Source organism: Wyeomyia smithii, chromosome 1 (assembly GCF_029784165.1).
Source record: "Wyeomyia smithii strain HCP4-BCI-WySm-NY-G18 chromosome 1, ASM2978416v1, whole genome shotgun sequence".
Lineage (NCBI taxonomy): Eukaryota > Metazoa > Arthropoda > Insecta > Diptera > Culicidae > Wyeomyia > Wyeomyia smithii.
The window spans coordinates 80475286-80491622 of NC_073694.1; the positions used below are offsets into that span (position 1 = coordinate 80475286).

The 16337-nt window shown below is 37.8% G+C and overlaps 2 protein-coding genes and 1 long non-coding RNA gene across 4 annotated transcripts; 1 reads left to right on the forward strand and 2 right to left on the reverse strand.

The window, feature by feature from the left end:
- Window positions 1-4958: 4958 nt before the first annotated feature.
- On the reverse strand, window positions 4959-7435 carry LOC129719184 (uncharacterized). 2 transcript variants are annotated; one of them, XM_055670682.1, is made up of 8 exons: window positions 6980-7432; window positions 6705-6850; window positions 6545-6635; window positions 6232-6420; window positions 6005-6166; window positions 5704-5949; window positions 5487-5640; window positions 4959-5181 (listed from the first exon to the last, which is right to left on the reverse strand). In XM_055670682.1, the coding sequence occupies exons 2-8, from the start codon at window positions 6797-6799 to the stop codon at window positions 5168-5170; spliced, it is 951 nt and encodes a 316-aa protein (XP_055526657.1). In that variant the 5' UTR covers window positions 6800-6850; window positions 6980-7432; the 3' UTR covers window positions 4959-5167. The 2 variants fall into 2 exon arrangements, with proteins under 2 accessions (XP_055526657.1, XP_055526656.1); XM_055670681.1 differs by lacking the exon at window positions 4959-5181 and having other exon boundaries at window positions 5308-5640; window positions 6980-7435.
- Window positions 7436-7924: 489 nt separating this feature from the next.
- Window positions 7925-8612, forward strand: LOC129719191 (uncharacterized). The gene is made up of 2 exons (XR_008727138.1): window positions 7925-8289; window positions 8356-8612. It is a non-coding gene; the product is annotated as an uncharacterized LOC129719191 (long non-coding RNA).
- Window positions 8521-15981, reverse strand: LOC129719190 (uncharacterized). Its single transcript, XM_055670687.1, has 2 exons — window positions 15837-15981; window positions 8521-8881 (listed from the first exon to the last, which is right to left on the reverse strand). The coding sequence occupies exons 1-2, from the start codon at window positions 15892-15894 to the stop codon at window positions 8619-8621; spliced, it is 321 nt and encodes a 106-aa protein (XP_055526662.1). The 5' UTR covers window positions 15895-15981; the 3' UTR covers window positions 8521-8618.
- Window positions 15982-16337: the final 356 nt, after the last annotated feature.

Genomic DNA, 16337 nt, shown 5'->3' on the forward strand with positions numbered 1-16337 from the left:
GATTCGGGAATAGTTAATGCGTTATCTATGAAAACACTAACCTATGTTCTCATCACCATAACAAACACAATGATATGTTTTCACAAGTGATGCATTAACATTAATTAATTATTACCGAGTGGTGAGCATTTGAAAATTCGAAGTCGACCACGTGGTGGCTTGAAGTCGGCCATTTATGGCTTCAAATCACTTTCACCTTAAACAACAATACGAGCAACAAAAAAGTGGCGCCCCTCCTGAAATAATGACGGTTGGGTGAACTACATTTCATGGGCACACTTAGAAAAATATCATCATTTCAAGCATAGTTTTTAGTTCCAATCGAAGAAAAAATCAGACAAGTGAACTTGTTAAAAATTTTCGCTAGCAAATCAATCGTTAAAACCTGGTTGTGTACTGAAATTCCATGTAAAGCGAAATTCTCGAGTTAACGCATCGAGCGAAGCGAAAATCAGACGAAACTGTCAGAATAATATATGAATGAAATAGCTAACCACAGACTAACAGACGTAACACTGGAACCTAGCTCCATCGCCACAAAAAACGTTCAATTCGAATTTTCAATCGTATAACAGTCATCGCGCGAAAATGTCGTTTGGGGCGCTGTCATGCAATCTCATACACAATTTGTAGTTCCCCATTTGACACATGCTGTAACGCTGGCGCTGATGTCGAAATATATGACGCAGCGCGAACACGACAGCAGATGGTGCTAGTGTTACTAACGTAAAGTACTGGAATTATCCAAACGATGATTTTATTGAAAATTTGATCGACGTATTATGTCTGTTTTTAATTTCTTTTTAAATAAATTGTTTATTTGACACGGCACAATGCAACTCGGCTTTACGGTGCCAAATACAAAATTATAAAGAAGGCTGCTGTTTATTCGAACGGGCTAAATTTTTTTCCCGGAATTTTTTTTCCTGAAATACATTACTCGGTAATAACATGAACCTTGCATACTTTTGCATCATTATTTATGAACAATTATAATAGCTAAATTATGACTCTCCAGCATCACTGCTTTACAGTGAAAAGTAACCTCGTTGTATTTTCTACGTGACGATTGCGTTATCGAATTCAGCCAATCAGCAGCCGGTTCAAATTGGTTGAATGTAACGGTGACCAGCTGTCACGTCTTGTCTTAGGTACCGGCTAGTTGAATGGGAGCGGTTGAAGTGCTGTTCGGTTGCATATTGGATGGTAGTGGTGAATTGCCTCTCGCTGCTCCAGTGCAGGATTTTCCAAAATGCACCTCCTTAGTGCAATATTGGCAAGTTGCTATCTGATTTTCGTAGAAAACTCGACTCAGAAATTGCTCCGAGAAATCATTCAATACAAAGCCAACATAGCTCGGGATTGGTCGGTGTAAGCGCATTCGTAAAATACGTACACCGCTGTAAACACCACCAAAAAACTTATCGTATCTAGTAGATACAACTTCTCCGTATGCCGCCATTTGCTTACAAATCGCATTTGATTCGACATGAATCGGCAAATCGTGCACTCGAACTTCGATGGCATCGTCTTCAATGTGCCCTGGGATGGTGTATCGAGTTTGTTGATGGGAGATAGCGTGTTTAAAGCTATTGTGCTTCACGAACTGTTCGGCTATTTCACGTCCCCCGTGGAACGTTATCAGAATACAGTGCCGTACATGGTGCATCTGCATCGCCTTGCACAGACTAAAATCCAACTTCATTCTGTCTCTGAGAAGTTTTTCTACCTCTTTAATTGGCGGTCGTATTGGGCATACTCTGAAATCGACACAGACAGTATCCCCGCGTATTTTTGGACTATTGTTCACTTCCATAAGTCACACGCGGCGAGTAAACCACTGCGAAATAATAGCAAATATAGCAACGTACGGCAATCTTAATCGAACAAAAGGGTATCGAATGCGTATTGTTCTCGCGATCAAGAGCATTTGCGTCTGTTCTGGCTGGAAGATGAGCACGAACTGTCTGTTTTTAGTTACTGAGCATTAGATTTTATTTATTGCAAAGTTAGCTCACAGACCTAACTTTGCAATAAATGAAATCTAATGCTCAGTAACTAGCAATATCTAAATAGACTAACAAACCCATCGCGGCACTGGCCATGCTAATAATGTTGCCTTAGCCAAGTGTTATATGTCAGTTGCAAATTGTTGTTTCTGGTTTTATACATATATACGCTTTCTAGTCGTGATTTACAGACCAAATCTGGCAACCCTGTTTGCTTGCTATCGTGATTGATTTTTATCTCTGCGCATTTTGAAGTTTTTTCCAATGTTTTATTGGTCGGATTGATTCAATTGTTTAGCTAATCGATATTTAAGTTACCGGACCGCTTAAAAATAGTGTTTGGTTGTGAAATCTCACCCGGATCACTGTCATAAACCGAAAAGAATTTTCTGCCTAGGCAGCACCGCGTTCATCGCATACAGTACAAAATGGCCAAGAACTGTGGGAAATGTATAAAAGCAATTCGCGGCATCGAATTTGCAAAGTGTTGGGGCTTCTACGACAATATATTCCACTTCACTTGTTGCGGAACAACTCGTCCTGTTTACGAAACCATCACCTCTAACTCTTTTGGCTGCTGTAAACAATCGCTGTTTAAAGGAACTGTGCGATAACGTTCCTATTGTGCTATCGCTCAAGCTTGAGCTGGAAGAATTAAAAGTGCGAATAACAACACTGACCAGTGCAATTGATGTTAGTGTCGTCAGCACTACGGCCAGTATGCGTCAGTTTGAGGGAAAGCTGGCCGAGTGTAAGCCGGTTAGTTCTACCAATTTGAATGACAAACCGGAAGCTACTTCGCGCGGTATGCAGAACTGGCCTACAATAAGTCGCCCAGTGTCTAAAAGACGCCGTGAAAAGCAGTATGTTACTAACCGGGACGCTATTGTTGGAACGAACTCCAGCCTGCTAACATCAATACCCGGTCAACATTGTTACGTAACATTATATAGAATGTTACGTAACACTGTTACGATGTTATGTTAGTTTTACGTTAGCTGGAAGTGAGTGCAAGGTTTCTATTTCCCACTTTTTTACATAATACTACATTCATAATGCTACATTCTTTTCACTTGGATAATGATCCTCTCTGACAAGCATCATTCTCCTCATCATTGTGTCTCTTTACGTCTACAACTGTGTGACGCAGTTTTTGCAACGGTCACAATATAATCCTTTGGTCACTGGGTCGGCTATATCGTTACATGTATTTATATTGTTAGTAGTTAGTAGAAAATTTTTGCCAGTAAATGTTTAAGCTAAAATTATTCGTCAACGCTCCATAGTTTTACGTTTGAGTGATGTTTAATTTTTGCTTAATAGCCACGGGTGGTGTCATTAGAGTTAAGGTTTGTAAATATTCGATTCACTTGGTCAAAAGTCGATTTCTCTATTTAATATTATATGTATTTATATTTGCGTTTCTCGTTATTTATCTAAAAAAATATGATGTTGAAAATCAATTAAATAAATTTCCATGCAACTAAATTTAAAATAAAACACTATATTTTGGTAAGACGAAACAAGCGTCAGTATACAAAAAAAAATGCATGTGTTCTAAAATTAAAATATAATTCTATATTCAACCCTGACACCAACCCAAACAAAAACGATAAAAAAAATTGTAAACCCGTAAACTCTGATACGGCGAGAAAGACAGGGCGGTGCGATGCGAGGCAGGGAGGGTCTACGATGGAAAGCGGACTGTTAAGAGATAAACGGGGGCGGACAACAGGTTTTCGCTCTCTTGAAAATATTCCACCCGGAGGTGTAACTTGTGTGTGGCCAACCAATGCAAGTGATTCGACAACGTTAGTGTCGTGTGTGCTAATAGTGGCTCGAAAACGCCATTTCGTTCACTGGCGGCAGCTTTACGCCATTTTGGACATCAAGCCGGTGCGACCAACCGGTGGGAAGAAGTTCTTCGTGCCCGCAACGCCTCCGGGTGAATTGGCTGCTCGTCATTAGGCCAATATTCGCCAGTGAATCCAGCTATCATCGGCTGTTCGTCATCAGGCCAAGACTGGCTGAAAAATCGAGATTTCCTGTATCTGAAGCGGGACGCCGCTGCGTCCGTTACATCAAGAAGACAACTTTCACGCGGAGCACCGATCATCGTTCCGGAGTCCCCTCGCATCTCTTCTAGTGATGGGAAACTTATCGATACTTATCGATAATATCGATAAATGCTGGTCATCGATATTATCGCTAATTTTTTGACGTTAACGATAATTATCGATATTCAAGGGTGCACAAGTCCAAGTATGATGACAGTTCTACAAGGTATGCTATTCACGTCGATGCATTAGTTTAGTGAACATACTTTCCTGAAAAGTTATAGAAATGATGTTGAAACATGTTTTATTTGTGGGGAATACATAAACATGCTGCGGTTTAGGTAAAATATGCTGTTTTTCATCAATTTGCCGGTAACCTTTTTGCACTTTTCGTTTTTTTCTTGTACTCTAATAGCGCTTCTAAATAAAGTCGCTTATGTTTCATACAGTAACAAAAATCATGAGCTATGACAATGACTAAGATTATGCTCCAACTATTAGAAATATAGCATTTTTATATATTTTATTTCGACATATTGTCGCAATTTTTCACACTAAATCTAAATTAATATCAATTTCTAGTGTGTTTCAACTGGAGATTCACTCTCCAACCAAAAAAATCAGATATAAAACAACACAAAACGAGAGATTTCCAAAAATGTTCTGAATTCCATACAAAACGCGAAATTTTTCATAACGAGATTTGTTTGTGTGCGTGGATAGACAAAAATGTAGCATACCTTGTAGAACTGTCATCATACTTGGGAGCACAAGTCAGTGCGGTAGGTTACTGGAGGAGACCTCACCTACCCTACCCCAGGAGTTGCTTTTGCCGCTAGGTATTTGTTGAGTGCTGCTATTCGACAAGATTTACACACTTAATTTTTGTAGCCGAATCTCGGCAAAATGCATGCCGAGATTTGGACAGCTGGCTGCTCGGCAGCCATCTCGGTTTAATTTATTTTTGCCGAAAATTTCGGTAGACCCAAATTTGACAAACTTGATTTTATGCCGAACATCTCGGCTCAAATTTAACCTACCTCTCGGCAAAAAAGCTGACCGTCAGTAATACAGTTTAACGATCACTCGGCAATCCTTACATTAAGCTGAATAATTCGGCATAGTAAGAAGCTGGTTGTTCGGCGAATGCTCGCCGATATCGGCAAACAATTTGCCGAGATTTCAGTTTTTTTTCTTTCGAATAAAAAGCTGAATGAAATTTCCTTTTTTATTTAACATTTATTTTTTAACATGAAAATTATATTTTATGCTTATCATTAAAACAATCAACTCAGAGGTATTCATAAAAGGTTGATGAACTTAGCTGCAGTTGTGCTCAAATGCTCAACCTTATAGCATGCAGCAGCAAAAAACCTATAAAAAAGTTTATCCGAAGCCGCACATTTCACGTTGAAGACGGTGAATGCTTTGCACAGAATATCGAAAGCAGTCAAAATGTCTGCTCCTGTCGGAATTACAATATCTTTCCAGACCACCGAGCAATCGCCATCGTGGAATTCTGGCCCAACGATGATAACTTGTGGAATTTCTGGAACAGGCATTGTTTGTCCATCCTGAAAAAGAAAACAGACGAGTAAATCAAATAAATAACTGCACCTAACAAATATATAGCTTACTTCGATCCATTGAACCACACCATGAAGGGGATTAGTCTTTAGAAAGTCCTCTTCATTCTGATCCCGCAAACGTTTAGATCCACGAGTTGGGTTTTTTACCCGTATTATGGCTACCGCTCTGATGAAGTTGTTTTTAATGTAACGAAACATCTCGTGATGACGCTCCAGTACTCGTAATTGCAAACTGTCCCAAGTTTCTACGAACGCAGACGCTCCAGGTTTCATCAACTGATAATCTTCGGAAATCTGAAATACATATACAATAAACTAATGTTGCTGATCGCAAAAATCATATTCATACCAATAAACCACAAAAAGCTGAAGCTACCGGGAAATCAGTCATGAACATCAAAAGTGTTCCTTCTTTACGCAAATCCTGTCGAAATTTTGCAGTACGTCTCCATAGGCTTATAATATAACCTTTCGTTTGATCGGTTGGAACAGAAAATTTCAGTTCCTTAACCTACAGATTTAAAGTAATGGAAATGATAAAATGTTCAAATAGTGAAATCATATTATAATTCATACCAGATCATCTATGTTGACTTCAACATCTTCATCGAGATGTTCAATTTCATATAACTCTTGCAGACCATCCTTGTTACGATGACGATGAAAAACTCTTGTGGAAGACAGCTTGGCTAGACGCTCCATTCTGTAATGAATTTTGCCTGCGTGCCGACCGCTGCCACGACCGTGTCTATGAAACCACAACGCCTAAGAAAACAGGAGTAAAAACCAAAACAGAATGTTTGAGTACAACTTGCATGCTTGAAATTTGACGGTAGCTGTTAAACTCAAGAAGTAAGGTGAAACATTAAATAAAAATAACTTCACGTACATAGGGTTGTTCGGAAACAGTCGAGCCTAAGATAGGATACGTTTTGACAAGAGATTTTGCTATCATTTCCTTATGATCCGTTGAGGGTCTCCTACAATGCAAAACAATGTTTGTATGAGTCATGACTCAAAATATATTTTAAAATATTTAGTTGACTTACTCTCCATATACGGCCAATAAACAATCACACAAAACATGAGTTATCTGCGAAAGCATTTTTCCGTCAGGTTTTTTACCTTCTAGTAACAGCTCCATTATATTTCTACCAGTTGGGGTTTGAGAGAAAACTGTGTTGATGTCAATTACCTATGAAACAGGAATATTAATAATGTCACAAGGGATGTAAAAAGATAACCGCTGGAGTAAACGCGTGAGCAATAATTTAACATCGAATATTTACTGATTGTCACGAATCAAGAAACCAACTGTACTAACCAGCAATTAAAAGTAACTCGATAATCAGCTGGTGTGGGGAATTTCATTTGTGGAAGCGTTTGTTGTTTTTTTTTTCAACAAAATCGATCGTTTTTCTGCCTCGCTCATTTTACAAATTTCACAATGAATGTCTGTTCTATGAAACATATAGCCAAAACTTCGTAATATTCTATTCAGCGATACGTCACATTTGCGCGAAGCCACCATGTAAAATTGCGTTACATGGGGGTGGGGGAGTATTAAGAATAGCCAAATATTACGTAAAATATACGAATGTTCGATAATACCAACAACCGTAATCTTCTTCCACACCTATATAAATTCAGTTCAATGTCACTTTGTTACTCTCTGAGCAAAATCGTTAACGATAACATCGACAATTTCCGAGCTCATATCGATATTGATTATAAATTATCGATTGGATTTAAATTTAAAATCAAACTAATCTGACTCAGGCAAGAGGGTAAGCTTTTCTGGAGTCAGTAGAGAAACAGTAGTTGGTCAGTTAAGATAACGTCTATTAATAATCTTCTGCATGTGCAAGAATTAATTCGTATGCTTTGTTCCATCTAGGGTGTATCGATTATTATCGACATTATTATTTTAAGTTATTATCGATATTAACGATAATTATCGACAATTTTCTTATCATTGTTTTCTTTGGTAATTGTTAGTCAGCCTATACACCAGAGAGACGCCGAGACACTCACCGTTAAGGCAACTGTCAACATCAAAACGGATAACGGCAATGCAAAATTATACAACTCGCCCGTTTTGATGTTGACAGTTGCCTTAACGGTGAGTGTCACGGCGTCTCTCTGGTGTATAGGCTGACTAACAATTACCAAAGAAGGGATGGGCGATACCTTCAAAAGAATCGATACTATGGTATCACGATACTTCAATGAGCTTCAATACCTGGTATCGAAGTATCGTATCGATTATCGATGCTTCGATAGCATCGGTATCAGACCTACATTTTTTTTTCAAATATCGTCGTTTAGAAATTATCGATACCGGTACTCATTTCTCGCGGTGAGTATCGATGCCAAAATACTCGATGCCGCGACCCTTAGTATCGATACCGCTGGTATCGATTCTAGTATCGCCCATCCCTAGTAATTGTCAATTTGCAATAGCTAAACGTTTGTGTGTTGATTTGACGAAATCAGTTGATAAATATTCCGTTGCCTAGATCCCTATCATTGATATGATTTTATTCTTTAAAATAAAACAGAGTTGTTGAGTTTGTGTATTGTTCTCTAGTTCGTAAATGCACTCAGTCAAATAAGAATCGCTTGCGACGCAAAGTAAGTATTACTTGTTTACTCTGTCCGTACTTTTCAATGGTTTCAACAAAGACCATTTATTTACAGGATTTTGGATGAACAATCAAGTTCCAACCTGGGATTTGAGATCGTGTGATCCAGATTGTTACATGAATGAAACTTAACTCAAGTAATACAGAGTCCAACATCAATTCGGAAACATGTTTTTCCCGATATATGTATCATGTTAACTATTTGAAACCATGTCCGCGCTACCAATGTGATAAAGTGTTTAAAATTTGTTTAAGGATGTAAATATTTTGATAACATAGCATGAAATGGAATTAAACCGCAACTGATAAAAATAAGCCCTAATTTCCGTATATAAGATAAATTACCTTATCAAGGCTGATGGACCGATAGCTGTTCTGTGGTGGTGTGTTTATGTTGTCAGTTATGTTATCGTCTTCACTCATTGGTTCGTTTTCCAGCCTTTCTTCAACGATGAGGTCATCTGAGCATTGTCTTCGAATTCGTTGAATGGTTTTAACCATTTTTGTAGTTAATTGTAATCGTGTGTAATTATTGTTATCCAATTCCATGAACGTATCAAAATCGGTAATCTCTTGTTCGTCTGAAAAAGTCAATTTGAAAAGAAAGAAAAAAGTGATTTCGTTGCTGAGTTTTGTATAGGCATATTTTGCAGTACAAAGCTTCAATAATCCTGATGATAACTCCTTCTCGAAATATATTTCTTTCTGCATCCGAAAGGGCTCCAAAAGGCGAAAGTTGTGTGTAGATGAATATTTTCGGACTCAAACAGTTGCTCATTAGTGTCAACTGTTACTTCATATGCTTGAAGGAAATCATTGTACGACGAAGTGTTGCACAATTTAAGAAGAAAGTTTATCTTGCTTTTTACAACGACTATCTCAATGATGACTCCGTAGGATGGGTAATACTCATCGCGAATGTTTCTGATGCAAACCACAATGTTAGGACGGAATTCGATTCCATTTATGGTTACTCTTTTAGGAATGAATGTTAAAATCGTTGTGTCATTTAGAAATTGTTTGCTTCGACAGTTTTGCGAGGACACCATGTTCCCTGGGCCGAAATAGATTTTATCAGTAAACGGATTGTCTAGGATATCCGTCACCATTTTAAATGTTTGCCGTTTTGCCAAGCTTAGGCAAATATTTTTGAAATTTCTGCATGTCGCTGATTGATTCTTCAGCGGCTTATTCTTTTGTTCAAATACCAAGCAGTTGAATTGCATCATATTGCCACTTTGTTTGATACAGTGTACGTAATGATCGAGATGGTGATTTTTATTAATTCGTCGTTTGAACTTCGCATAGAACAGTTCTTCATATAATCGAATATGTTCTTCGAGAGATGTTAGCATGTGATCCGAAACAACTGAGGACATCAATATCCGAGTTATATTGATCAGATGTCCTATTATGCACATGTATTCACAATTCTCTGGCACAATATGACCAAACAAAAATGGTAGAGCTCTCAACAACAAGACGTTTTGAGAAGCTGTTTGCTTTAAACGAAAACTGGCAGGTTTGGAGAGCATTTCATTGGTAAAATTTGCACATGGTCGATTCTTTTTATCAATGTAGCCATAAGCAAACAAATGTATATGCTGGTTTATAACATCTGTGGTCATTCCTAGCTCTTTTTGCTTATAATAATGGCTTAGTACCAGTTGAATTGTAGTCGGAATGAGTCCTTCAGCGATGTCATGCATTGTGTCCAGCGCAAAGTTTTCACATACATGAAAGTTCTCGAGATTATTTAAAATACATCCATCTAGCTTCAAACCACATTCAGAAGAAGTGATTTCAAATCTAGAAAATCTATAACGAGCGTCTTAGCAGAGTGATTGAGATCAATCAAAGAAATAGTTATCGGTTTCCGTTATACTCTACTAAATTTTTTGGAAATAAATATTGAAATTCAGTCCGCAAATATATATTTCGACTGTGACGTACAGTCTTCCTCAGTGCTCATGTGGACTGGTAAAGAGCAAAGCGTAAATCCTGTTTTTTTATTTGTAGTAGGTAAAAATGAAAATTTAGCACCCTTAATTGGAGTTAGGTAGGGAATTATGCGGTCGATTGTTTACCGTACCATGTCTGGGGTTTTTGGGAATCAGATTGAATAGCCATGAGGGGTGATTACCTGCGTCTTTATTGAGAAGCGTGCATGAGTGTTGTTTATAAATTTCTAAACTTTCAGCTACGTCTAATTTCCATAAATTATTAACGGGGCGGAGGAGGTGAATGTTATCCGAAGTTAGTGGATGTTCCTCGTTAAAAATATGTTCAGCCACTTTTGATTTGAAATGGTGTGGTGGGGCATTTGTTGAAACTTTACTTGCTTTGGTCACTTCTGCGAAATGTTCTTTGAAACGTATCAATAGGTTACGTTTAGTTTGTCCAATGTAAACCATGTCACAGTGACTGCATGCAATTTTATAAATTCCAGCTTTGTTCAGGGTATCAATAGGGTCTTTGGTAGACCCTAATTTTGTTTTGAGTTGGGTATTTCTACTAGTGTAGACAATATCCATCCCAAATTTTCTAAATTTTGAACGAAGTGGGCGTGTCAAGTTAACGTCATATTCAACGGCTACCCTTTTCAGATCTTCTGTTATTGGGGTGAGTGTTGTAAAAGATTTCCGAATTTGAGCACGCTTCTTTTTATCGACAATGGCTTGAATGATACTTTCATTGTAGCCATTAAGTTTAGCAATTTCGAAAATATATTCCAGTTCCTTTTGCTTGGCTACTTCACTTAGAGGTAAAGTTTCCATGCGGTGGATCATATGATGGAAGGATGCCATTTTATGCTGGAAGGGATGGTTTGAAGTGTTAGGTATTACCCGTTTTGTATTCGTGGGTTTCTGATAAATTTCAAATTCCAAGTCCGTAGACTTTCTGACTACAACGACGTCCAAGAAAGGGAGTCTGTTGTTAAGTTCTTTTTCAATTGTGAAGTTTATATTTTTATGGGTATTATTAAGGGATATGAAAAAAGTTTCAAGATCCGCCCTTTTCAAAATACAAAAAATATCATCCACATACCTCCACCATCGAATCGGTAAGATGTTCCTCTTCTCTAATGTACTTTCTATATTTGCCATGAAGAGCTCACATAGAAAGGGAGAAAGAGGATTCCCCATTGGTGCCCCTTTAGTCTGTTTGTAAAATTTACCACGAAATGTGAAGTAGTAAACCCCAGACATGGTACGGTAAACAATCGGCCGCATAATTCCCTACCTAACTCCAATTATGGGGGCTAAATTTTCATTTTTACCTACTACAAATAAAAAAACAGGATTTACGCTTTGCTCTTTACCAGTCCACATGAGCACTGAGGAAGACTGTACGTCACAGTCGAAATATATATTTGCGGACTGAATTTCAATATTTATTTCCAAAAAATTTAGTAGAGTATAACGGAAACCGATAACTATTTCTTTGATTGATCTCAATCACTCTGCTAAGACGCTCGTTATAGATTTTCTAGATTTGACAATGGCATCCAAGCCAAATGAGCCAAATAGGTTTTTAAAGTTAAAAAAGAGCATTGCGGGTATCCACAAATCTATTTCCTTTCTTAAAAATTGTTTGAAATATCATGTCACTCCCACGAGTCATAGAGTAAAAGTTAAAAGTCCTATAGCCCCCTCCATTATGAAACATATGGAACGAGAGTGTTTGAAAAGTAGCATCAAGTTTCTTTATAGTAAACTTAGCTCCACAACTCTGGAATGTTATTCACTTCATTTAAAACTTGCCAAAGAATTTCCTTTTGAATTTCAAAATTTTCTAATTAAAGTTAAAGTAGCCGAAAAGTGTGAAGGGGAAAGAAAACGAAAATTGGGATTGAAAAAGTTAAATCAACTGCTTCTACGAAATAACAGTAGTAGAAAGACAGCCAAAGTACACCTCATTGACGACTTTGTGGTCAATAGGTCTTCGTACGAGTTTTCACAACCCCAGCAAAATCTTCTAAATATGGGCCTAAATTTCGCAATTCCTTCACGACCCAATATTGAACAATCGATCATCGATATAGAAGCTGGGATGAACAGTTGTAAACTTTCCACAGAACAAACTGGTGAAGTACGCCAAATTTTTTCAAAAATTACTAAGACACTGCCACGTCATGAAAATTCGTCTGATTTAAAGACAGTTGAGGAATTACGTAAAAAACCTGTTTTCTATTTAAAAGCAGATAAGGGGAACAAAACCGTCATCATGGACAAGTCTGACTATGATGAACAAATAACCCAAAAAATTGATAAAGGTCCATATTGGCAACTGCGACTCAATCCTCTTGCTGATATGGTAAAACGTGTAGAAAATACAATAAAAGAATGCAAACCCGTTTTGGGTAATGCGTTACGAAATCTTCGTGTTTCAAATCCAGTTCTTCCAAGAATAAAGGGTCTCCCCAAAATTCACAAACCTGGAAATGAAATGAGAGAAATTATCTCAGCGGTAGGGGCTCCCACAGAAAAATTGGCTAAATGGCTGGTAAAAGAATTTCAAGCCATGCCCCATAAATTTCCAAGTCGATCAGTAAAGAGCACCGGAGATTTCGTTGAAAATTTAAGATCCTCGGGTAACATCCAATCTGATGAGATAATGGTTTCATTTGACGTTACGGCCTTATTTCCTAGCGTTCCAGTGAATGAAACCTTAAACCTTTTAGAGGACTGGCTTCTTTCCCAATATTTTGATAATACTTGGAAAAAGAAAGTTGACAGTTTGTTGAAACTTTCACGCCTTTGCATGAAAGAAAACTACTTCACATTTCGTGGTAAATTTTACAAACAGACTAAAGGGGCACCAATGGGGAATCCTCTTTCTCCCTTTCTATGTGAGCTCTTCATGGCAAATATAGAAAGTACATTAGAGAAGAGGAACATCTTACCGATTCGATGGTGGAGGTATGTGGATGATATTTTTTGTATTTTGAAAAGGGCGGATCTTGAAACTTTTTTCATATCCCTTAATAATACCCATAAAAATATAAACTTCACAATTGAAAAAGAACTTAACAACAGACTCCCTTTCTTGGACGTCGTTGTAGTCAGAAAGTCTACGGACTTGGAATTTGAAATTTATCGGAAACCCACGAATACAAAACGGGTAATACCTAACACTTCAAACCATCCCTTCCAGCATAAAATGGCATCCTTCCATCACATGATCCACCGCATGGAAACTTTACCTCTAAGTGAAGTAGCCAAGCAAAAGGAACTGGAATATATTTTCGAAATTGCTAAACTTAATGGCTACAATGAAAGTATCATTCAAGCCATTGTCGATAAAAAGAAGCGTGCTCAAATTCGGAAATCTTTTACAACACTCACCCCAATAACAGAAGATTTGAAAAGGGTAGCCGTTGAATATGACGTTAACTTGACACGCCCACTTCGTTCAAAATTTAGAAAATTTGGGATGGATATTGTCTACACTAGTAGAAATACCCAACTCAAAACAAAATTAGGGTCTACCAAAGACCCTATTGATACCCTGAACAAAGCTGGAATTTATAAAATTGCATGCAGTCACTGTGACATGGTTTACATCGGACAAACTAAACGTAACCTATTGATACGTTTCAAAGAACATTTCGCAGAAGTGACCAAAGCAAGTAAAGTTTCAACAAATGCCCCACCACACCATTTCAAATCAAAAGTGGCTGAACATATTTTTAACGAGGAACATCCACTAACTTCGGATAACATTCACCTCCTCCGCCCCGTTAATAATTTATGGAAATTAGACGTAGCTGAAAGTTTAGAAATTTATAAACAACACTCATGCACGCTTCTCAATAAAGACGCAGGTAATCTCCTCATGGCTATTCAATCTGATTCCCAAAAACCCCAGACATGGTACGGTAAACAATCGACCGCATAATTCCCTACCTAACTCCAATTAAGGGTGCTAAATTTTCATTTTTACCTACTACAAATAAAAAAACAGGATTTACGCTTTGCTCTTTACCAGTCCACATGAGCACTGAGGAAGACTGTACGTCACAGTCGAAATATATATTTGCGGACTGAATTTCAATATTTATTTCCAAAAAATTTAGTAGAGTATAACGGAAACCGATAACTATTTCTTTGATTGATCAGAAGTGATTTCTCCACTTCTCACTTTACTTAAGCTCTCTTGATACCATTCCTTAGTTCTCATAGGAAATGTTTGGAATGGATCTTTGTGAAATTCGGGTCTAGAAATTGTACAGATTCTGCAAAAGTGGTTAGCCATAGGGCCAAGCAGCCCAAAAACCTCGTGAATCGCAAGTGTGTCGCCGCAGAAAACCGTCACAATTGCTCTCAACTCGTATTTTTCGGTTCCGTAGTACACAGTTACTCCTTTTTCAAGTTTTTTAAGGTCATTTACCAATGGCTCAAGAATTCTGTTATAACCATACTTTTTGGCCATACTTAAAACACTTCGTGGCGAACTATTATACTCCTCTGGAAAATTTTGAATTTTGAAATCGAATACAGAGACTTTGTTAATACCTGCTCTGGAACTTAAAGCGTTTCCGAGCTCTACATCGTCTTGGTATAAGCTTAACCTTATTGCGTTTGGGTGTTTTTCGAAAAACGGGTTGTTTTGGTAAGATTGTCCTGTGCGATATGTGCTATATTCTTTGATAGATGGATTTTCTAGTTTGCGGTCATCTAACAATTTTCTGTTTCCTGGATTTCGAAAGATGAGTTTCAGGGTTTCGATGATGGGTATGTACATGAAGGTCTCATTTATTTTGACTTTCTTTGGTATTCCATCAATATGTCTGACATCATTACGCGTCTGAAGCATTTTTGCGGTTGGTGCTGGAATATCTACGGCTATTTTTTTCAAGAACTTCGATTGTTTTGAAAGAGTTGAAACGGAAGAAAACAAATCTGGTATACAGAAGCAGTTGAGGAAGGCCAAGGTTTCTGCTGAGGTCTGATCAATGTCCTTTTTTGTTAGGAACTGAACAGCTTGAAACTGGTAATATTCTGTAAGCATTTGCACGATCAGTCTACATACATCAATCATTTCTCCTATTTTCACTTGAGGAAGCGACACATCTTTTGACAAACGACAAATGGCAAGAGAAATAGATTCCTTGATTCGGGCTAAACAAGGAGTAAACATCGCGAATTCCTGAACCGAAACGGTAGCTTGAGAAGTACTCTCATTTATTTTATCTGTATCTGTTTTTGAGTTGGGTGCGCTATCAATAACCGAGTAATATGTAGGTAGCATGTGCTGCTCTTCTGCATCTAAATTGGAGGCGACGGTTTGGTTGACCGGATGCTGTTGAAGAATGTGACGCTTCAAAGACCGGAAGAGATTATATCGCAATCTGCACTTGGGAAATGTACAGTCATAAAAAATACGGTCAGGAGAAAAATGCTTGTTCCGGATATGAGTATTTATATGTCGTTGGAGCTCAACAACGTAACCAAAAACAGATTCCTTACAAAAAAAACAAACAATCGAAGGACTTTCGTTCTGAAAATAAAAGAGAACTAATACCATACTTACGGAATATATTAAATAATCTCACATCCTCCTGTTCAAGTTTCTGCAGAATCGTGTCCATTGCGTTGCTTTACTATTCTTATTTTTTAACCTTCACTTTCGCACGAGTTTATAATCTTTTCTACGCTTTCTGTGTGCTTGCACAAATTTGAAAAAGAAAATGGCGACAGGCAAGTTAACGTGAGTTACCAGTGTTGCCGAAGCTCGGTTATTGAAACCGATATTCCGGCAATGTTTTAACTGATCTCGGTATAAAATATGTTTGACGATAAATTCAGCTAAACATTTTGCCGAAAATCGCTAACTTGACTTTTCATGACGAGATCTCAGTGGAATGGTTTGACGTGTGTCGGTAAACGACTTATTTGTGCTGAAATATCAGTAAAATCGCAGTTTACCGAGTAAACTCGGTATTGGATTTTGCCGAGCTCAAGAACCAGTTTTAAGTGTGTAGTATTGTTGGGGTGGTGTAAAGGTTCGCTCCGGGTGTCACTGAGTTTCTGA

What these genes read in the sequence shown, in the direction of transcription:
- LOC129719190 (XM_055670687.1), bottom strand. Translation starts at nt 15,894, where the DNA reads ATGGACACGATTCTGCAGAAACTTGAACAGGAGGATGTGAGATTATTT. An exon ending in GAGATTATTTAATATATTCC is followed by an intron (nt 8,882 to 15,836) that starts GTAAGTATGGTA and finishes TGACTTTTTCAG; the next exon opens with ACGAACAAGAGATTACCGAT.
- LOC129719184 (XM_055670681.1), bottom strand. Translation starts at nt 6,799, where the DNA reads ATGGAGCTGTTACTAGAAGGTAAAAAACCTGACGGAAAAATGCTTTCG. An exon ending in TTATTGGCCGTATATGGAGA is followed by an intron (nt 6,636 to 6,704) that starts GTAAGTCAACTA and finishes TTTGCATTGTAG; the next exon opens with GAGACCCTCAACGGATCATA. An exon ending in CTGTTTCCGAACAACCCTAT is followed by an intron (nt 6,421 to 6,544) that starts GTACGTGAAGTT and finishes CTGTTTTCTTAG; the next exon opens with GCGTTGTGGTTTCATAGACA.